The following is a 22,901-nucleotide window of genomic DNA, read 5'->3' on the forward strand; positions in this document are numbered from 1 at the left end:
TCCAGGCCGGGGACCCAGGGGACCGCTGGGGGTGGGGGTGGGCAGCATGCCGCGCGTGGAGGGCCCTGCCCTCAATCCTGGCTCCTGGCGTCCCCGCCTCCTCCACTGCAGCCTCCCTGAGCTGTGAAGTCAGGACTCCAGTGCCCTCTGGGGACCATCCGGAGCTCAGCGAGGGGGTTACGCAGACTCAAGGGGCTGGCTGGCTGTATCAAGGGGGGCTGCGACCCACCTTGGGGGGCTATGGCGATCCCCAACCTTGGCGACTTATTAGAAGGAAGCGCGTTGAGATAAAACCAACCCACCCAGATTAATTAACTCGGAATCCCTGCAAATGGGCAGAGCCTGAGTCAAAGCCCCAGGTGCTTCCACTGTGCAGGCAGGCCAGAGGACCAAGCGCCCCGCCGCAGCCTGTCCTGTGCCCTCCCACCCAATCTCAGGGGCCAAGAGCCCGCAGTTGAGGAAACCCCCTCCCTCACCATTCCTTCCTACTGGAAAGTGGCTGTTGCTCCATCTGCCTCCTGCCCCCACGTGTCTGCAGTGCCCAGGAACCCTCAACCCTCTCAATAAGGCGCAGGCCTTCTTCACAAACCAAAAGCGGGACCCACTGGCCCAGAGGCCCCCGTCAGTGCCAGGGCATCTCAACACTCCTGGAAGCAAGGCTAGGGTCCAGCCCCAGCTTCAGTCCAGCCCTGCCACATACCCGCTCTGCACAGCCTTTCCTTGTTCATTCGTTTGCTCCATCAGCAATTAGCAACGCTGTGTTAGGGGCTTGAGAAACCCGACTAATGAGAACCCCCGCTTGCCTCAGAGACTTTTCTGTCTGGTAGGACAGACTGACAAATCAGGACTATCAAACGAACCGTGTGAGCTGGCTACTTAAACTTTTTAATAAGCATTCAATTGTTTGTTAACTGCTACATCAATTATTATGTACTTCAAATAATCGTAGGATTGTGCTAAAGTGCTTCCCATGCATTATTTCATTTTAAAATCCTGACTATCCGAATGAGAACCTGCAGCACAGAGAGGTTAAGTAGCTTTCCCATAGTCACACAGCTAGGAGGTACGTCAGAGCCCCCACCAGAGCTGTCTGCAGACACAGCCTGTGTGTTTCTGACTGCCAGACTTCGGGGACACATCTGTTAGGGGAAAGTAAGAGGCAAACCTTCCAGGGGGCTGTGAGCATGGAAGGCTGATGTGACGCCTGAGCTATGGTGAGAATTCCCGCCCTGGCGTTTGCAGTGGCGATTCTCCCTAGGAAGGGTGGCCTGAGAAGGACAGTTTCACTGGGACTGGGGCGGTTCTGATCCCTGTGTTCCAGAGAACTTTCAGAAACGCTGCTCCTGAAACTTAAACACTGTTTCCTTTGAAGTCAAGGGGACGGACCAGCTTGGGGACAGTCCAGCTCCGGCCCCTTGAATCCTCCTGACTGGTCACGTTGTCCGCTCGTAATGGACCTGATAGGTGCTGGGCGTTACACACTTTCCCTCCTAAAGACCCACTTCTTTTCCATCTTTAATATCCAGCTGCTAGCCTTGACTGTAGGAGTCCAATTTTCTTTTTTTAAACCTGGAAGTTGCAGAGCTCTTTCCAAGGGGCTAAATGTGCCCCAGCACTGACCTTGGTTTGTTCCTGATGGAATGAAACAGAAGAGCCAGTGCAAGGGGAAGAGGACAGGAAGGGAAATCCACCCGCAAGCCCTGGTTCCTCAGCCTTCTAGTCCCCGTCTCCGTGCAGCAGGGAGCCCGGGCTGGCGCTATGTCCATGAGGACTCCACGCTCCTCAGTAACAGCCAGCGGGGCCGAGAGCAGACCTCCCCTGGGGCAGATGGTGGGCCCCTGCGTGGGAACCACCTCCTCGCTCACAGTAAGTGAGAGCCGGCATGGCATTCGGCCCTGGACTGGTAGGTGACGGTATGGGTCGGAGGCCAGGATCTGCTCCCTGAAATCTCAGATAGGTGGCTCCTTGTCCCTTCCTCTCCAGAACTGCCCTGTGCCTGTGTGCTATTTTGTTCAACAGCCTGGGCATTCACCACGAACAGGGCACTGATCTCTTACCCAAGCTCACATTTGGCTCCATCTGCTCTGAGTACCAGCAGGTGGAAAATGGAGGCCGATTTTCCTAAGCCAGGATTTTACAGGCAGCCGATGCTGATCTCTGTGTAAGTGAAGGGCCGGCCTCCTTGTAGCTCCACCTGTTGATGGAGCTTCAGACATGGGCTCCCAGAACAGCTTTGACCTCTCCAAGCACAGCTCCCAAGGCTTGCTGCAAAAGGAAATGGACAACCCCCCATGATTACCATTTTGGAAATCGTGTCAATTCCATCTCTTGGGGAGATTGAAGCTCCTGATCCTCGCACCCGCTTCTTTTCCCAGATCTTCTCCCTTCAAGAATCCATGCCTTCACCTCCTCAGAAACCTGCTCCTGAGAGCCTCCTCTGGGCCGATTAACCCCTCTTGGCTCTGACACCTCCGTTACCACACAGCACAGACTCGGTACTTATGTGGCCCATCCAGATGCCAAAGTAAACATGTTCCTGGGGGGATCAGGAACTCATGGATGCTCTCGGTCAGGAGGGACACGGGAGGTCGCTTAGGCTAAATCCTCCCCATCTCTACTTATCTGTGTCACCTGCCGATTGACCATCCCACTTCCCCTTATATACATACCGTGATGGGGAACTCATTACCTCCCAAGAGAGCCCATCTTTGAAGTACCCCAAGTGACTGAAAACCCCAGGGAGGAGCGGAGAGCCAGCGTGGCCAGAACAGCAGCTTCTGAGACAGCCCTCCTGGCTGCACACGCCCGTGCTTTCCCGGGGTTCCCTGGGGCAGGCTGAATGAAAAGGCAGCGCTCGGAGAAAGGCAGACAGGAACTCACGACAATGGCCAAACACTTGAAGACTGTGTTTCATTCCACAAGGAAAGCTTCACCTCCGTGCCTCTTAGTGTGGGCTGGGCTCAGTGGCTTGTTCTAATGAAGGAAAAGTGGCCACAGTGGCAGTGCATGAGTCTGAGACGAGATCAGGACAGGCCTAAGGGACTCGGGTCACTGTCTCTGGGGACACCAGCAGCCCTGTGGTGAGGACACTCAAGCAGCCCCGTGGGGAAGAACTGAGGGAGAAGCCGAGGTCTCTTGCCAAGGAGCCCCGAGAGTGCATCAGCTCGGAAGTGGACCTCCCAGCCACAGTCAAGCTTTCAGATGGTGGCAGCCAGGGCAGTGTCTGACGGAGGCCGACGGTCTGGCTAAGCCGCTCCCGCATTCCCCACCCACGGAACCTGCAGGACATCATGAATGTGGCTTTGAGCCACTAATATGGGGAAGTGACTTGTTAAGCAGCAATAGATAACTAATACACATTTGATAAAACAGATGTTCCTTTTCTGTATTTTCTTGTAGCTTCCAAGGATTCCTGAAGAATTTCAATACCGAGGGCACCTCCCTCTTATCTTTGAGCTTTGAATATGAGTGATAGATTGTGTGGCCATAGGTGGCAGTTTTGTTCTAGCGTGATTATCAACAGCACCCCTCCTTCACTATCACAAGTGTCCTGGTTACTAACAAACTGCACTGTTATCCTGTCTGTGGGTAAATACGTCTCCTACGTGGTGTTTTGGGGGCGGGGGGAGGCAGGCCCTCAGGCTTGGTTCTGTGTCTTGACTCGGTTCCTTCCGTGAGCAATGGGTGGCTGAGGGACTGAACTCCCAGTGGTGGACAGTACACGTGAGCCCAGTAGCAGCCATAGCCAGCAGAGCAGAGCTGCCCGGGAGCTGGAGCCTCCCAGGGTTCTCTGAGTATCTTCACTGTGCCGGGAACCACACACACCGATCAGACCAAACTGCCACTTGCGGAAGGTGTAAGACACTTCCTACCAGCTGCCAAAGAACCTGCAGGCGCCTGCTGTTGGCTGTATCTCGAACACAGCAAAGAGAAAACGGGATTAAAGTCAGGCTTGTTCTTGGATCGGGAGCCCCACCAGGGGAAGCACAGATGCTCCCATGGTCCAGGCTGGCCACACCCTTGTCAGGTTTCTGCTCTGAAGAGATGCCAGGCTCCAGGCGCCAGGAGAGCTGGGATTGGTGGGTCTCTGGAGACAAGCCAGGGCCTCATATCTAGTCTCCAGCAGGCTGCCCCCAGGGAGAGGGGACAACCGTATTTGACATTTCCTCCAGGGCAGGCCCTTCCAAGAGGTACAGACATTTGGGAAACTCCTTCTTTACCTGATCTCTCTCGTGGCAAGTTAGGCCATTTGCCTGTTATTCTGTACTCTTGAAATTGGGAAATAACTGGACCCCGGCCCCTCTTCATGAATGTGAACGCCGTTCCCATTTCCTCTTTGCTGTTTTAGGCAAATCAGCCCCGGTTTCGTTAACTTGCCTCGTGGGTCCTCTTCTCACTCCCTGGATCATGTTTTGCTCTCCTTTGGCTCCACTCCAGTCCCTTGATTTCTCTTAGACTGTGGAGGCCCAGTGTGGCCGTGCAGCTCCGAGAAGGGTCTGCAGGAGGCCGTGGGAAGCAGCGGCTGGTTTGTTGCGTCTGTTTGTTGGTGGTGGGTCTCTGTGCGGTGGAGACTTGGAACTCCTCTTCAGAGGCTGGACTGGCTTCCCCTGTGGGGGTAAAGGAGCAGTTCCCAGTGGGTCTGCAGAGGCCGACTCCTCTGACATGGGTGTGTTGGGCCCCCAAGCCTCGCTACACAGCCTTGCTTGTGGCGTGCTCGGCCTTACTCCTTCACGGGAGTTATTCCAGCCCGCTTCCTGGGTCTCAGTGTTCTGTGCTGCTCTGATGAGCACTTTCACACAGAGCCCCTTTCTCCCGTTAACTCCTCGATGGACTTGGGCAGAAAAGCCAACTCAAGTTCCCAGGGCCTGGGGGTCCTTTGTTCTTCCTCCTGCACTGAGCTCTGGTCTAGGATCTGATGTAGCTTTAAATTTGTAGCAATTACCAAGCATCTGACACTTTTTCTCACCACCGCATCCTGACCAGCAGCATCCCAATGCCATAAGCCTCCAAATCCTCTCAGTGGGAACGTCCCCCACTGCCTCCCTGGCATAGACCCTGCCAGCATTCCTTTCCCTACTCTCAACAGTACTCATCACAGGCCCTCTTCCCATGACCCACCGGTCCTGTGACAGGGCATAGCTTTGAGCCTGCCTACAATAATCCTCACAGACAGCCTCCATCCTGCCTCGGATCTCTCTGCCCCAGGCCTCCAGGATCTCATCAGCTCCCACCGAATCCTGTTCATTACTCTTCTTTAAGGAACAAATGGAGGCTCTGAAAAGTGACCCGCCCATGAATGCATTACTTGATAGCAGGACAGCTGGGGTTGGAAGCTGGGTCTGTCTGGTTCCAAGGATCTCCGTTCCATTCCCCCCTGCTGATGCTGGCCCCAAACCCAAGTCACACCTGCCCCTTCCTTTCTCTCTCTCTCAACCAGGCCCTTCTGATTGGGTGTCACGTCCTGTCCATTCCACCTCAGAAATCCCTCCTGAGTCTGCACCCCTCAGCCCTGCCCCCCAATCCCAGGGCTGGGAATCCTGGGGCCTCCTCTTGGTGATAGTCACAGGCTCCTGAAGCTTGTTTTTCTGTCAGTCCAGCTACTGCTACTGCAAGAGCACTTTTAAAATGAAAATCTGACAAAGCCTCACTGAATCCCTGTTGTCTCCACTGACATATTGAATGTCCTTCAGAGACATATGAGGTATGTGGGACCTGACCACAGCCAGCGTTCAAGCTGTGTCTCTCTCCCACCCCGATACACAGCCCCTCCTTTAGCCATCTGGGACAACTCGACATGCAAAAGTGTTGAACATTCCTGGTTTTCCACAGGCTTCTCCCGATGTCAGAATTCCCTCTACTTCTTTCCACCAGCTGATCCACCCTTCAGGGCCCAGAGTGGGGCCATTTCCTCTGTGTTGTCTTTTCTATGACTCCAGGCAAATTGGAGACTTCCTTCTTTTGCTTGCACACTTCTGTGTATCCACTGCTAGTGTCAGGCTCCACACTCTGCACTCTAATTATTGTTGTGTGAGCCTGTCTGCCTCGCTAGACAGGGAGTCCCTGGTGGCAAGGCCCCTTGACTTGCTCACGGTTATGTCTGCCGACCCATGCCTGGCCCAGAGCCTGGCAAAGAGAAGGGACAGCAATTTCTGGCTGAGCGTGTTCCCACTTGGGTCTCTAAGACTTCTCCTCTCTGTTCAGCTTTCCATTCCAGGCTCAAGAACAGTGATTCCGTGCGTGTGTGTTTGTGCTGAGGTGGAAGAGGATACGTAGACAATACTTCATTCCTCTCCCTGACCATTCTCCCAATAACCTCCATAATTGTTCCAACTAAGGCCTATCACCATTGCAAATGAAGTTAGAACTGGTTTCCACAGAGCTAGCAATCTGTACTAGGACATGTTTTATTTTCAATCTTTGACTTTTAACTAAGTCTGTTACATCTGATACTATTTTTAACTTGAATGGAATAAAATAAAACTCTTTTAAAACTCTGAACAATCTCTAACTGTGTTTTGTTCTGGGAATCAGACAATGGATGAGCATTGTGGTGACTGGGAGATATTACCAACAATGGGAAAAATAAGTAAGCATGAGTGAGAATCATCTGAAACCAGAAGTGTGGGCTGGTACTTACTCAGAAAGTCACATGGAAGGGACTGGGTCACAAAATCAAATTTGAAGGTTTTTTAAAAATTATCATCTCATGTACTAGAGAACCCCTTGCACCTGGTAGAGTGCCAAGTAATGTGACAAAATCTAATCATGGGAAATCAAAACCCTGTCCCCTCAGGAAAATGCTGTCTCTCTTGGGGGCAGGATGCAGACAGTCTTCTGTGCCGTGTGGACAAATGACCCACCGTGGTGAGCAAGCAATGAGGCAGCAAAGAGGAGACTGTTGAAGTCGGGTGGAAGCCGTGCCTGCAGCCCGAGCCGCTAAGGCACACTTCCAGCAGCCCAGGGAGCTGCAGCCTCGCTCTGGCTGGGCTGACGTGGAATTGGATTCCATGTCCCATGGCACTGCGTTGGAACACCAGCAGCAGTACCCAAAAGTGTGGTTTTGCTGTTCAAAACCAGCCACTGCTTCACCTGCCCGTGGAAGGAAGAACGTGCCCTGCGTCTTCATCCCTGAGCAGCATGTTGTCCCCAACCCCATGTTGAGCTTCCTAATGACCATCAGGCTTACATCTGCCAGTGTGGGCCCAATGGTGACCAGCAACACGATCTCCATCCTAGAGGTGACCATCCTGGGGAGAGAAGATGCATGCAGTCAGCGCTGAGACAATAGAGCATCTGTGTCACCCCCCAAATTGGTCCCTTAGTCCTTAAGAGAACAGACGCCAGCAGTCTCAGCACAAATTCTTTTACAGCTGAACCCCGCTTCCTTCTGGTGCTTATACTTATGGCAATTGACCTATTTCACGCTTCTTTCACCGACTTACGTTTGAGTTCTATTTTGGGAAGTGACACAAAAATCTCTTGTATCCTTGCAAAAGAGGAAGAGGAAGAAACACACACAGGCACACACATACACGCTCCCCAGAATTCTAGGCTGTAGTAATAGTCTACAAAGGAGCATTTGTTTTCTGTCACCAAAAAACCTTGTCAGAAAGCACTTAAAAAGTGTCAACAGTCCTTTCAGAAATAAAACATATATATGTTAACTTATTAGATGCTTATCTGGTAAGATGTCTGCGGAGTAATGTCAATACCTGTTGGTGGAAAGTCCCATCTCAGAAACAGGGCCAGACAGTGATGGATGAGTCCCTGCAGGTTCAGATGCCAAGGGCCCTCAGAAAGCCCCCCACTGTGGTGGTGTTGGTGCCCTCCACGGATGCCCACTCCCAGGGCACCCTGTGCACAGCAGAGGGGAGCCCTGCCTGGGGCCGTTGTGCTACCCTCTCACCTTCTGGCACTGTGTCAGACCATGCTTCATGGCTAGCCACAGGGTTTCCTCTACGTAGTGTCACTTTAATCAGAGGTTGGATATCAGAGTACTGACCTGACAATGAGCCACTGGAATAAAAACTACATACCTGAGTATACAAGACAATTACATTCCGGGTGGCAGATGACCAGACACCCAGTTCCCAAGTGCTATCTTAGGCCTGACAGCACTGACACTATGACAATGGCAGTGCCCATTTGTTGAGTATATATTACAGTCCAAACACCTCACATATATTGTTTATAAACTTCCCTATTCCCTGTGAGGGATATTTTAGCTTACCATTTTAAAAACGAAAAACTACGCCTCAGTGATATTAAATAAATTACTCAAGACACCCCAACTACTAAGTAGCAAACCCAAACTAGGACTCGCACCCAGGTCTGCCTAATTCCAGAGACTGCATTTTCTTCCCCTAAACCAAATTGCCTCTTATAAAAGCAGATTCCACCCAGATTTGGACTTAAATCCTGTGATCATCCCACTGCCAGTAAAGCATTTGGTTTCTTTCCCTTATCGCCTATAAGATGAGAGCACTCTTTAACCTTGGTAGATTTTTAAGGCAATTAAAAATGGAAAGACATTAAAAATGATATGGCATCCTGGATCAGATCCTGGAAACAGGGCATTAGTGGAAAAACTAGTGAACTCCGAATGGAGTCTGGCATTTAGTTAATAGTAATTTACCGATGTTAGTGTCCTGGCTTGGACACATGGACCGTGTGATTTTAGACGTTGACAATAGGGGAAACTGGGCGAAGGGTATGCGAGAACTCTCTGTGCTATCTCTGTCACTTTTCTGTAAATCTGAAGTGATTCCAAAATTTAAAAGTTTACCTTTTTAAAAAAGGGACACCTAAATAAATAAAAGGACAAAAATGGAAATGTGGTAATCCTCCTGTGGTTCCTGAGTCTCAAGATTTGCACAAGTAGATTTATCATAAGCTGAAGAGACAGGAGGACTAACAATTTCTACTTGTACATCAATGCATTGGGATTAATATACTTATTTAACAAATTTACTTAAAAACACTACCAAATGCATTGTTGTTTTTTGTCCTTGTTTATTTTATTAATCGACGAATGCCGAGTGGAACTACTATCCAATGTAAACATTTGTTTTCTAAATGAAAAGATAAGCCATAAATATTTTTAAATGATTCCATATAAGGGGAAGAAGGGATCGTGACAAGGAGGAAGGAAGAGGCTAGACTCCACTGAATATACTTTGTAGGTGTGATTTTGAAACCATGAATGTAGTCTTATACAAGTATAAAATGAAGTGAAATATTCAGGAAAGAAATCCCTAGAAGTCAAGAGCAAATTGAAATAAATAAACCTAGCCATCTACTGATTTGTGGCATGACCACAAAGACAGAAACTATTCCATGTGACTTTAAAATACTCATTTGACTGTACATCCTTAGTAAGACATACCCGAAGAACAGGAAGAACATACAAAAGAAAGAACAACTTAAAGGGTATTCACAATCGTGTTATTGACTCTATGGTTAGGGTTGTTCTTCTGAGACTTAAGATTGATGGGATCAAGTGAAATAGCTCCTGAATTTTAACCAGAAGCAGTCTGATCAACTCATTATACGTTGTATTTTAAAAAACGCTTTCCAGCTTTATGCACTAAAATGTCTGGAAACAATGACACACCCATCACTAGTGAAAGCTTCTAGTGTCTAGATTGTGGACTCCAAGCACCATTTCTCATTAACTGCAACCAGGGCTCCTGGGAGAAATGGCTGCTTCCAGGTCTGGGACAAGCAATGTAGCAGGTGAGCATGAAAATCTTGTCGTATCCAAAGATAGGAAGCCATCAAAGATAACTCGAGTCTTGTCAAAAGGACCCAGGAGTTGACCTGACTAGGCTCCCATTAGTCAAAGATGGAGCAATTTGAGCATCAAAAGTAATAACAGTGACTTGAAAGACACCAAAATATTTGTACAGTCATGCATCACTTAACGACGGGATACGTTCTGAGAAATCCATCCTTAGCCAGTGTTGCCCTTGTGTGAACATCACTGAGTGTACTTACACTAACTTAGATGGGATAGCCTCCTTCACACCTAGGCTCTATGGTACTAATCTTTCAGGACCACCAACATATACATGGTCTGTCGTTGACCTAAACGTCATTATACCGGGCGTGACTGCATTCACGAATTCACTAGGATAGATTAAAAAAAAGGCAAACAGAAAACATCCCTTTGGTGGCTCAGGATGCCAGAGAACCAACACAATCTTTGGAAAATGGGTTAATGAAAAGAGAGATTCAAGCATTTATCCTGACTTCTGTAAGAACCCTACCTTAGGGTATTCAAACAGTTGACGAGAGAAAGTCCCTTATAGAAATGGGCCAGGTAATGAATGAAAAAGGATCCATGGAGTGAGGGCATAACCATTTTGCACCCCCTAATGAAACAACAGATCTAGGAATGGTCATTGGTGGCTACAAAGATCTCAAAGAGAGATGGCCAGACATGGTGCCTCCTGATGAAAGTCTACAAATTTGATGTCTGAATCTAGCTGAGTCAATTTTAACAAAATGCCTGAGGAGCAGAAAAACAGATTCAAAGTCTCCGTGGGGACACAGCTAGCTAACTCTGGACTGTAGGAAACTAGAGCAGTGCCACCCAACGTGCCTTCACAGACCAGCATCAGCGTGATTCGGGAGCTTGTTAGAAATGCACATTCTCAGGCCTTAGGTTATTGTTAATTTTTTAAGGTATGGCGGTGCTTTGGTGGTTCTATTTTACAAAGTCCTTTCTTTTAGTAATGTGTATTTAAATATTTGTGCATGAAATGATATCCTATTTGAGATTTGTCTCTACTAATTTTGGGGTGGGAAGTGGGAAAAGAGGTGGGGTTATAACAGAAACAAGATGAGCCATGACTTCATAATGATGGAGGCCGGGTGCTGGCTACATGGCAATTCTTTCTACTCCTCTGTTTTTAATACTCAGCCTTTCCATAATAAGATGGATTTTAAAAGAGTCTAATTCAGGCAAACAATGTAGCAAATATAACAAAATGTTAATTATTAAATGGGTTGATGGATGTATTAGGGTAGCTATTACCCTTTTCTCTCTACTTCTCCATGTGCTTGAAAAGGTTTCTACTTAAAACTAAAAAGACTTTCACTGGGAAAAACTGAAGTAGGTGCTCACGCTTCAAAACATGGGAGTCACTGTAGAAAACACTGACGTCTTTGCTGTAACAATTATTGATGAAAGTGTATGTGCAGACACCATATTACACAAATTCAGATGTGATTACCTTGTTGTCAACACCAGTGTTAATCAGCAGGAAATGAGGTCCAGGGAGCTGTCGCCCAGAGTCACAGGCTGTGCCTGCGGTCAGTCCCAAGCCGATCTCTACCTATCCTGTGATCTTCCTGGTACTGGAACATGTACATTTCAGATTCACATCATTTTTCCGGTTTATTGTTGATCATTCCTATGACTTGGGGATGCTTTCTGTGTTCTAGGATATCAAGTGATAACATTCTGTGCTGTGTGTTTGTTACTTGATTTTTGACTTTAAAATGTGTCATTGGGTTATAACATACATTCAGAGAATTGCGTGAATATGAAGTATGCAGCTGCACGAGTGTCACCTATGTCTTGTGGACAGGTTTCTGGAACCCCTCTCCCTGGCCCGATGGGTGAATCTAGCCCACAAACTGCATAGGCGTTAAGTCAGTCCGATAACACCCACGCTGTGCTGCGCAGGAGCCGTGCAGGCCGTCTTCAGCCTGTGTCACACGACCTTGCGTCCCCACGTCTCATGACTGAAGACGCCAGTTGCACCTCTGCAGAGCAGGAAGAGGTGAAGGGCAGCTCGCTCTCACCCTCCCCCGCTGCATTGCTTAGAGATTGTGGGAATAGTTAACGACCCTGGTCCTCGTCTCCCTCCACACGTAGATAACGTCAGCGTCTCTGAACTTGTTTGATGTGTGACTGAAGATGCTTGTTTATGTCACCCAGATGCACTGTATCCTTTGTGACATAGATGAAATCTAGTGGCAAGTTTTTTCCCTCTTCTCCTCTTCCCTGCACGTACACTGTTGGTAAAAGAGACAGAAGCTGCCCTTCACCTCACACCCTCGGAGCAGTCCCATCAGAGCACCCTGTGGAACTGGTTCTCGGGGTCCCACTCCTCACCCCGAGTATTGAATGAACTCCATCACTAATATCACCTGCAGCTTTCTCTCAGTTGACACTATGCAACCTGTGTACCACCTCCCGGGGCAGGATGTAGAATATTTCCCATGCCTCCACCCCTTGTGCCCCTCCCTTGTCACAACCCTCCTCCTGGGAAATGGCTATGCTGAGGTCTACCACCAGAGATAGAAGTAGGATCCTAGTGGGTGGTCTTTTCTGTCCTGCTCTTTCACTCATCATGATGTCTGGGAGAGTCACACTGTTGCTGCAGGTGGCAGGAGCTTATTGCTTTTTGTTGCTGTGTAGTATTCCATCATGTGAATATACTCAAGTTACTTATCTATCCTATTTGATGGAAAGTTGAGTTGTTTCCAGTTCTCCACTATTGTGAGTAGACTGGCGATGAACATTCCCATAAGAGTCATCTGGCAGATGTGTGCAGCCACGTGTCATGGAATAAACCCTGGGTGGAATTGCTCAGTCAGAGGAAACCAAACCATATGTTTACCTTTGGGAGGTCATGGGCAAAGCACTTCCAACAAGGTCCTCACAACTATGACTCCCGCCAGCAGCAAATGAGAGTCCCTGCTGCTTCATCTTCCCAGTGACACAGTTGTCACTGTCCTTGCCATTCTGCTATCAGCATTTAGGAACCTCCTCCAAACTGTCCAGTGTTCCTCTGCAGAGTCAGTGTGCCCTCCTGTGGCTCGCACAGCATCTTCTCCATCTCTGCCACAGCTCTTGCCATCTCTGGTGGAGCTTTGCTTCCTCTGTGTCTCCCCTCATTAGAATCTAACTCCCCAGGGGCAAGGGCGGTGCTTTCTTCTTCTTCTTGATATTCCAGGAGCTTACACAGGGCCAGGGACACAGTCCTGGCTCAATCAGAGTTTGATTCAATGAGTAAATGAATGAGTGGATGAATGAATGAATCAGTCAATTAATCAATATTCTGAAGAAATTAAAACCTACTTACCTGGCGGGACATGGTGCACATTTTATATAAACAACTAAGCTCTTAGGGCCACGCGAACCTCTCTCCAGAGCTGTACACACAGGGAGAATTTTTGGCCTGAAATTCAGAGAGCGCTCAGGGATGGGGAGAAGCTTTCATCTCCAAGGCCTCATTTGCACTGGGCCTGCAGCACAGAGGAGCAGGACTCGGTGCCAGGATGGGGCTGCCCAGGCTGTGCTGAGCTTGGATAGTGTGGATCCGCTTTGCAAAGCCCACCTCTTCCCCTCGAGCGACCGGATCCCCAGGATCCCAGGAAACAGCATGTGCACGCCCTTCCGTTTCTCAGTCGCTGCCGAGACCAGCAGGCTCCTCCGTGTGCCGGCTTGGTGGGCTACAAAGGCTACGCCCACCCTGGCCCCACCTCTGAGTTCAGGGATTCCCAGCCGTGACCTCGGGGTCTAGACGCACGTGCCCAGAGGAGAATGATCATGGAGATGCAGTTTTGGTCTCCTCTAATAGACAGGTCTGCCTGTCTATTATGTATAATTTATTATATTTTTATATATATAATATATAAATTATATAAATATAATTTATATAATTTATATAATATATATAATTTATAATATATAGTAAAATATAATAATTTATATATAATATAAAGGCTGCCATTTGTATAATGGGAGATTGAGAGTGCCCTGCTGTGTTACAATAACCTGAGAGCCTGTGGAGACAATTCTAACCACCAACAATTCAAAGGCAAAGCCCATCGTTCAGGAAAACATTTGGTTTTCATTGAACTTCTGCATTGTGATTACCCCAGTGGACTGATATCTGCGACTTTTGTTATGAGCTGTTTAGGAGCATTTTGACATGTAGGGGGTGCTGCCGAATGGAAAACAAATGTTCAAAGAGATGAGCACTGAGAAAAGCAGAGTTCTGAGAGAGAGACCGTGGGCACTGGCATGAACGTCATTCTAGTCTCACCAGGGTTTCTTCAAGTCACACCAGCCTGGAGGTGAGAAGAGGCAGAATTCTTACTGCATTTATCTAAGGGTTTACTGCATTGTCTCTACTGGCTCCTGAGGGCACAAGACTCAGCCCTTTACTTCCAGGTGGCCCCTAGGACTGTCACATGTACAACTTGAGCCAACATCCTTGGCCTCCGTTGTGCCCCACTTCCCCTGGCCCTGCCCTCAGCCCCATCTCCCTGAAGCAGTGATCAAGGAAACGGCAGAAGTGCCCGATGCCCAGGGCTGAGCTCTGGCAGCATGCCCTGGGACAGGTGACCACAACCAGCCTGCCTGCTTTCCCAATGTCCCCTGGGAGTTTTAGTGAAGACAGCAGCTGTCAATTCAGCCTGAAATGTCTATCACAGTGGCATACTCTCATGCTTACTTCCCCTGTTCCCCCAAGGAAAGACGGTCCTGTGTGGCTGTCCTCATTTCTCCAGGCTGCTGGACCATTTCTGCCAGGCAAATTCCCAGCTTTGTGTTACAGGAGGAGAGGATGGGATGGGGACGGCAGGAGAGAGGCCAGCGAGAGAGGCGAAGCTTCCTCCCGAAGTCCATTGACGCGATTTGTGTCCCAAAAAGAAGGTCTGGACTTCCTGTGGGTCTGCTTGTGGCTTTTGAACCATGCTTCTTGAACGTCACCCCAGCTGTGGCCTGAGTAGGCCCCATTCCAGTCCCCTCTTCTCCTAGGACTCAGACGTGAACAAATGTAAACGCGAGGCAGCCTCAGTCCTCAGAACAGCCCGTCCTCTTGGGTGACCCAGGCCCCCCGAGCAGACCTGCAGCCTGAAGGGCTGTCTCTTCTCCAGGATGAGTTCCATGCAGGAGGCTGCCCGCCTGTCTGCCCACCCAGGTCACTGCCCCCAGGGAGCAAGGCTGGGGGTTAAGCTGGTACGGGAGTAAATGGCCAAGAAGGGCTTCCTCCAGCAGCTCTTCCCATCCCCTCAGGCTGGGTCCTGCAGCAAGGGGCAGCGGACACACCCCAGGAAGGCCGGAGTCACTGTCCCCAGTGACAAATGTAAGCAATCAAAGCTCACCCCCTAGTCAATTATTCAGATAAATCTGAACAACATCAGATGGCCCATAAAGGTCTGTTTGTTTCATTTTACCCCAATTAGACTAGATTTATGGCACTTGGATTCATAGGTGCACACATCCATCAGTGTCGGGGAACATCTACATGTGGCTGACCAGGAGTGAAATTGTGGTGTTTGAAAGATGTTTCCAAGTCAGTGACGTCCTACTTTCCAGAAATAGTTAATGACAGGAAACAGTGCTAATTAGTGGTAATGAGGGCAAAACGCAAGACTTCAATTACATAACATCCTATAAATTCTGTATGCGTTTCTATCATCTTCCTGTTTCTCACTCTGTCTCTCACTCTCTAGCTACATAACTAATAAATGTAAAAATGATAGAAAACACACCAAAATATTCTCACTGGTTATTTTGGGTTGCTGGAATTGTTGGTGACTTTTCTTTGCTTATTGAAATTTTTTGCAGTTTCAAATTTTTCTTCACTTTTATATAGTTAGCCTTTGTTGTGTAACAAACTACTCTAAAACTTAGTTACTCAAAACAAAAAACAAGAAATATTATTTCTGACAAGTCTGTGGGTCCGTGGGGCTGGTCCCTGGATCCAGGCCTGCTTGTTGGGTCTCTGCGGTCAGCTGAAATGGAGCTTTAAGTTTAATATATTTCATCTTCAATGATTTAAGCAGTATTTTTAATCACTTTAATGGTATTTTAAAAATCACTATTGTGTTCGGATCCCCTCTAAAACTGATTCAGGATATATTCTTATCACATTCTCACAAAACATTTGGTAGTGGCCTAGATTTATTACTATTTTGTAACAATTCTAGTCACATTGGAATCCTGCAAAAGATGTTTCAATAAGCTAATATTTAGAAATATTTAAGACTGTCCCTCTGTTAGGAGAAAATGTCGTCAATCACGGCAATATTCTCATTTGAAAACAAGATAAGCAGAGAAATGCACTTTACAAATAGTATAGATAATTTGTCTTTCTTGAAAGCCAGGAATGTAAAATTATAATAATTTCTGATTTTGATATATATAAAACATTGAAAATTAAAATAATGTTTATTAATACATCTCATCTTTGTCTTTCAATATATTTTCAGCTACTTCCACGTCATAGGAAATTTAGCATTAACAATTCTTGCAGCGGATGTAGGATTGAACACTTTTCCCTTTCGCCCAGGAATTCTGTAGTCTCCAGGCGTGTCCTGTGTCCCCAGCTCCCTCCCGGGAAGGCCCAACATCTTGCACATCCTTTCACGAGGGCACCTGTGTGTCTGAATCTGTGCACGATTCCTCCCACAAACCTCACAAGCCTGTGACACAGCACAGCGGGCTGTGATCGCCCCATGAGCCCCATAAAGGGCGATCCTGTGCACAATAGGCCTCAGGAACACACGCCCTGAGGGAGTAGAGAACAAGCCCCAGGAACAGTCCAGACCATGCAGCTCTGTGCGCATGACCGAAGGAGAGTGTCAGAGGAGGCACACAGGCCCCTGCTGGGCCGGAAGCGGGCAGGGAGCATCCTCTTCCCGAGGGAGCGGCACGTCGATCCTGGGGACAGGAAGCTCTTGTCTCACTGCGGCCAGGAACCAGCATCCATGGGCAGCACACCCAGCACCACACCCTGGTCTCTGGGGCCCCGGTCAGAACAAGGCGGTGGTGGGCACCCTGTGCCCCCGGCCGGGGAGCAAGCTGGCTACCGCTAAGCAGGGACTCCTAAGCCGAGGCACAGCAGCTCAGTGGTCACACTGTTCAGTCCCTTAATTTCTGAAGTTCAAATGGAATGGGCACCGTATCACAGGCCTTGATGAGAGTGGATTATGATAACAAGAAGTACAGGTCAAAGTGCAACACGCGGTGCGCATCCTCTGTGCTGCTAATGAATGAGGAGAATTTAAAAGAAAAGAAAATACCCTTCACAAAAGGGTACAAAATCAAAATAAATAAAATCCTTACATAAACATCTAAACAAGTAAAGACAAATCTGTATCAGAAAACTACCAAATGCTGTGGAAAGCTAGCAATGAAAACCTACCTAATAGGAGACGTATTTCACTTCCATGATCAGTAGACTCAGTATAATGAAGATGTCAGCTCGTCCCGACTGGACCTATAGAGTCAACACAACCCCAGTCAATGTCCCAGTCAGACACTTTGTAGATATCTACAAACCGTTTCTGCACCTGGAATATCCTGCACAACACTGAAGAGCAAAGTTGAGTAAGCCGCACTTCCCCGTTCCAGGATTTAGAAAGGTACAGGGAGTGTGATGCTGGGGTAAGAATGTGCCAGGAGATAAATAGAAAAGAATACAGAGTCCACAGATAGACTAACAAACATGGGCAACTGATCTTTGTCAAAAGATCAGAGGCAATTTGATGGAGAAAAGTTAGTCTTTTAAACAAATGGTGATGGCACAATCGGGTGACCATATGGAAAAAACTTAACAAAGATGCCAACTTTTCACATGACACAAATATTCACAAAAATTGTTCATGGATGTAAACATAAACTGCGAAACTATCAAAATTCTAGAACTAGCAAAGGAGAAGATATGACCTGAGTTTTCATAATGACCTTTTATCTTCAACATTGAAAGAACGAGTCTTCAATGAAAAATCCAGTTAAGGTGGACTTTGTTAGAATTAACATTTTCTACTCTGTGACAATCACTATTAAGAGAAGAAAAAGACCAACCCTAGACTGTGGGAAATCTTTGGAAGAAGCCTATCTAAGAAAGGGCTTGTATTAAAATATACAAAGCATCATAAATTCAACAATAAGAAAACAAACATTCCAATGAAAAATGGTTAAAGATCTGAACAGACACCTCGCTCATGAAGGTGTAAGCATACAATAAGCATGCAAGAAGATGCTCAAAATCACTTATCATTAGAGAGAAGCAAGTTGAAACAAAGTGAGACGCCTCGACACACAAATAGACGAGATCAATTCATGGCTGGGGGGTAGGACAGCACAGACTCTCTGTCGTCACTGCTGCCCATGCCGAGTGGTGCAGCCACTGTGGAAGACACTTGGGCACTTTCTTACAGAGCTAAACATCATCTTAACACGTGATCCCTCAACCATCTTCCTAGGTATTTACACAATGTTTTCAAATAGAACGTCAACAAAAAAGCCAGCACACGTATATAGACTGCACCTCATTTATACAGGCAGGGAACTTGAATGAACAAAGATATCCTTCCATAAATGAAAGGACACCCAAATGAGGTACATCCATGCAATGTAATGCTATCAGGTGCCAACACTGAAAGAGCTATCAAGATGAAAACACATGGAGGAATCTCAAATTCACCTTTCTAACAGAAAGAAGCATCTGTGAAGGCCAGGTAGAGTACGGTCTCATTGATATGGCATTCTGCAAACACAAAGCTATCAATTTGATCCACAGATCAGCTTCCCAGAGCTGTGCAGGGCTGGGGTCGGGGGAGAGGGATGAAGAGGTCAGGAAATCCGTGGGATGCTTTAATGGCGGATACTTGCCTCTCTGCCTTTGACAAAATCCCCAGATTTTTACAGTGGAAAGAGCAAATCTTGACTTACACAAATTAGTAAAATGATTTAGGTGGGTGGATCCTTGGATGGAATGCAGATGAGATTAGAGAGTCTAACCGTATTGAGAATGGAAGAAACAAACTCACTGCAAGTGGTGGGGGAAGTGGTGCTGAGCTAAGGACCTTTGGAAATGACTGGAATCTGTACAACTACAGGAAAAGACACCGAGCAAGCAGAGAGCCCTGCTTGATAAAGTTCTTTCTCAACAGTTACTGGTTAATAACTGTGAGGCCCCTATGCATCTAGACCGGGATTGGAGAAAGGACTGAGTGGTCGTCAGACGGCAGGAGCCAGGGTTCCACTACTGCAGGGGCAGGTTTCGGGGAGGGCAGGGCGCGGGCTGGAGGGCTCCATGTGGCCATTCGCTCGACTGAGAAGCCGTGCTCGGAACTGACGTTGACCTTAATCTAAACATGGCTGTTTCCATATAGACACATATACAGCAGACAGTGTACACATGGTAAGGTCAGCACACCAGCCTAACTTAAGCATCCTGCCACCGAGAGGGCCAAGAAGCAAGGACACACCGGAGCAACCAGCACACTGAGCTCACAGATGCACGTTTTTAATGCCATGGTCTCATACAAGGAGCCAGTGCTCCTTGAGGAAAAGGCTGATTCCAGGCTGAGGCTGAGAAGGCGCAAGACAATGCTGCAGAATCCTGTAGAAAAGTAAGGAGGCGTTATATCCCCAACTAAAATACACAGGCGCCATAGTTTTCCATCACATTGATGTCGTAAGAATATTTAAGCATTAAAACCTACCCGGCGGTGTAGTGGCTGAGTCAAATGCTTCATTTCGGCTGCCCAGAATTCACAGGTTCAAATCCTAGGCGCAGACTTATGCCCTGTCCATCAAGCCATGCTGTGGTAGGTGTCCCACAGACAAAAGAGAGGAAGATTGCCACACATGTGAGGGACGCTGGAGGCAGAAAGAGGCAGCGGAGCTCCGTCGGGACAAGGAGCGGTCTCATGCCCGCCAGCGTGGCTCTGAGAGTTTGAGAAAGAGGCCCCTTCAGAATCAGTGGGGGCATCAGTTGGACATTTGTTTAGTTAAGAAAATGGTCTGTTCAGCTCAAACACTTCAAAATCAGAGCGATGTGCATGGAGCAAAGGTAGTTGGTGTTGGTTTCTGGCCCGTGTGCGCTCACGCCCCCATCCATTCGCTGAGTGACTGAGCTTCTCCACGTGAGCCGCAGCGGCTCCTGGGCCCTTTGCACTTCAGGTTCCCATACAATGCACAGGTTAGCATGGGATCTCTGTGCCTCCTTCCAGCTCCGTCTGCCTCATTGCTACATTCACATAAGGACACATTCCACTAGGGAACTATTGTTGCTGTCGTTAGGACACGAAAAACGCATCCTGGGCCCTCCTGAGAGGTGCTGCCGGGCCTCACATGCCTCCTGGATGCAGGGTTCAGTGTGGTTGGCATGCCCTCTGTGGGCCATGGTCACACCAAGCCCGTGCTCAGCAGCTTTTCTCACATCCCGGTCCCAGGCCACAGGGCGAGGAAGGGGCAGCAGGCCAGCAGGCCCTGGGGCCTGAACCACTCAGCAGGTCAGCACTCCCGTTTGAATCCACGCTTGGGGTGAACACCAGGGAACAAGCACCCTAGGCTCCCCTGGGCTCCTGAGGTGTTTCGGGTGCCCCTTCCCTGCCCCCTTGCTCCATACCCCATGCACTGGGAGCCCTTCCACCCAGGACATCAGGAGGCTTAGCCCCTCCAGCCTGGCTATGGGAACCCCGAAGCCTCGTGGTCGTGCCCTCGTGGCAGGGAGCCTCTCTTTTTTCTGGAAATGAACTCCAGTCGTGCTGGCTGAGGGCTCCAGCCCTGTTTGTTTGAGGTTCCATCCGTCGCCCAGGCTGCATGCCTGCTGTTCTCTGAGACGGGGCCCCGTTTTCCTTAACGTGCCCTGTTGTTCACCACAAGCTCTCTGGGCCTCCAACTCCTGCCCGCTCCAGGCTGTGTACTGTCTGCTCCCACCCCTCACACCCCTGTTACTGGGCTCTACCTTCTGCTGGGAAGCCCACCAGTTGGCTTTGACTGGTCTGTGGACACTCAGCACTGCCCTGGCCTCTGTTCACCTCTGTTTCCATCACGGTGGACACCCAGCTCTGTGTGACAACCTCACATCCTTCCAGCCATCCTCAGCTCCCAGGAGTCCTGGTCCAGCTCCTTCTTTCACACCTCCTACCATCCAGGATGCTTTTAAACAGCCTCTGAGTACCACAGACAAGCTGCCACTCCCCCAGGCCATCTGCTCTGATGCTAGCCTAGGTCCCTGCATCTCGGCTGCTTCCAGGAGGAGGTGCCTCCTGGGCAAGGCCCTGAGTGACCACCTTAGTGTAGTCATGCTCAGAAACTCAAAACCAGGTCCTGCTTCCTGTGAGCTCGTGAAGATTTTGGAGACATGGTCGGAGAGCTGACGCTGACTTCCTAAATCTGCTCCCAGGCCATTCCAAAATGTCTGCTCCTGAGAGAAGGCCCGAGTACCCAGCAGTTGTCCCCTGCAATGGGGTGGGATGGCACTCATGGCACGAGAACTGCGGGGAGCAGGGACGTCTCCCATGGTCTGTTTCACTCTCTTGGCAAAAAGACCACAGACCAGTGAACAGTTCTGATGATGAAACTTTGCCCAGTTCTGACTCCCACTCTCTGTGGTCAGGAGCAGCCTTGGGGGGATGCTTGTTAAGAAACAGCTAGTGAGACTACACGGCAGAACTTTGTGTCACTGAAGAACGTCGTAAAGTCTCACACCAGGACCATTTAACTGTGTGACGCTATTCTTCTCTGGCACAAAATGTGCCCCCAATCCAACAAGATTCCAGTTGCTCCTTCGTTTCTGGGCCTGATCGTGGGTGGGATAGAAGGAAATTCATGACTTCAGCCTCTAATCTGGTAGGACAATCAGGCACACACTGAGCTCTCTCTGTCTCTCACGGCCAAGGGAGGGGGACCAACTCAGAACTGACCTGGGCCCTGGTCACATCGAGGACAACAGGTTCCCTGCGTCAAGATGGAGTCCCTGGCTAAGCCATCTGTCTGAGGGGGCGGAGATGCGGTGGGCAGGCATTCTAGGTGCGGGCAAGAAGAGCGGAGGTGAGGGAGCAAGAGAGCCCATGCATGTTTGAGGAGGACAGGCCAGATGGTGTGGGTGACAACGGCCAATTACTCCTCCTTTCTGTGCTTCCTCTACGTTATTAAAAACCTGGGATATTACCCACAACACTCCAAATTATTCTGAGGGCAAAATGAGTGGATACGCACAAAGACTCTTAACCTAGACCTCTTGCCTTCCCCGGCCCTGCTCAGCCCTGGGTCCTGGCGCTTCTCTTGCTCTTGGAGGTAAAGGATGGTCTGCCGTGTAGCCAGTCACGTTCTTGGATGGCTGTGCCCTGTCAGGGAGGCCGTGGGCAACCAGGATGTGTGCTCCGTCCCTGCCGCAGCCTGAAGGCCATGCTGGCAGAGGCCAGGCCCCCTGTGTGTCTGAGGGCCACTGGCAGCCTCCATCCAGAGGGGAGAGCTCTGAACCGCTAAACAAGTCATCTGGGTCTTGCTGTGACTGGGTGTTTCCGTGGGAGCACGTTCACAATACTCGGCGGTGACCCCTGAGCTGCTGATCACCGGGTGGGGACTCTGGGTGAACTCAGTGCAGTGGCTCTTGTCCACCCATACTGCCAGCCCTTCAGGATTTAAACAGGCAAGGCCGTGTCCATGGATGCCCAGAGATCATAGTTGGGTGGCATTCTCCTGGAGGACATCCCTACACCTGCCCCTCTCAGCCTCAGCTTTCAAAGCCCCCAACAGAAATGGCTCACACAGCCCAGGAGGTAACCACAGCACAAGACTGCGGATGAGAGCACAGCCATCCCAGGGGCAAAGGTCTATGGGCTCGGGCCCAGCCGGAACGTAGGACAAGTCAGGAATAACATGACTCAGGGTGTGACGGACGGATCTCCTAGACCAAGGACGTCAGCACCACACAGACCCGGAAGTCACCTTGGTCAGCAAGGGACCGAGTGGGGGTTTTGTATGGCCAGGTACATGGACCCTTATCCCGCCTGTCAGAACCCATCCTGGTCCATCAGGCCAGCCAGGGAGGAGTGGCTGTGAGGCACCTGAGGGAGGGTGGGGCCTTGAGGGGACTTCTGACTTGACAAGAGTGAAGAAGGAAGTGCAGGGGCTG

At 49.2% G+C, this 22,901-nt stretch overlaps 1 protein-coding gene across 1 annotated transcript in view; it reads right to left on the bottom strand.

Annotated features, from left to right (window-relative positions):
- Positions 1 to 864: 864 nt before the first annotated feature.
- LOC138922137 (ral guanine nucleotide dissociation stimulator-like) overlaps positions 865 to 22,901 on the bottom strand; it is a 37,730-nt gene continuing 15,693 nt past the window's right edge. The window contains exons 15-17 of the mRNA XM_070258963.1: positions 7,187 to 7,247; positions 2,881 to 4,607; positions 865 to 2,265 (exon numbers count right to left, since the gene is read on the bottom strand). Coding sequence (XP_070115064.1) covers positions 4,452 to 4,607; positions 7,187 to 7,247 — 217 coding nt within the window. The 3' untranslated portion in view covers positions 865 to 2,265; positions 2,881 to 4,451. The remainder of the gene's footprint in view (positions 2,266 to 2,880; positions 4,608 to 7,186; positions 7,248 to 22,901) is intronic.

This window comes from Equus caballus, unplaced genomic scaffold (genome assembly GCF_041296265.1).
Source record: "Equus caballus isolate H_3958 breed thoroughbred unplaced genomic scaffold, TB-T2T haplotype2-0000490, whole genome shotgun sequence".
Lineage (NCBI taxonomy): Eukaryota > Metazoa > Chordata > Mammalia > Perissodactyla > Equidae > Equus > Equus caballus.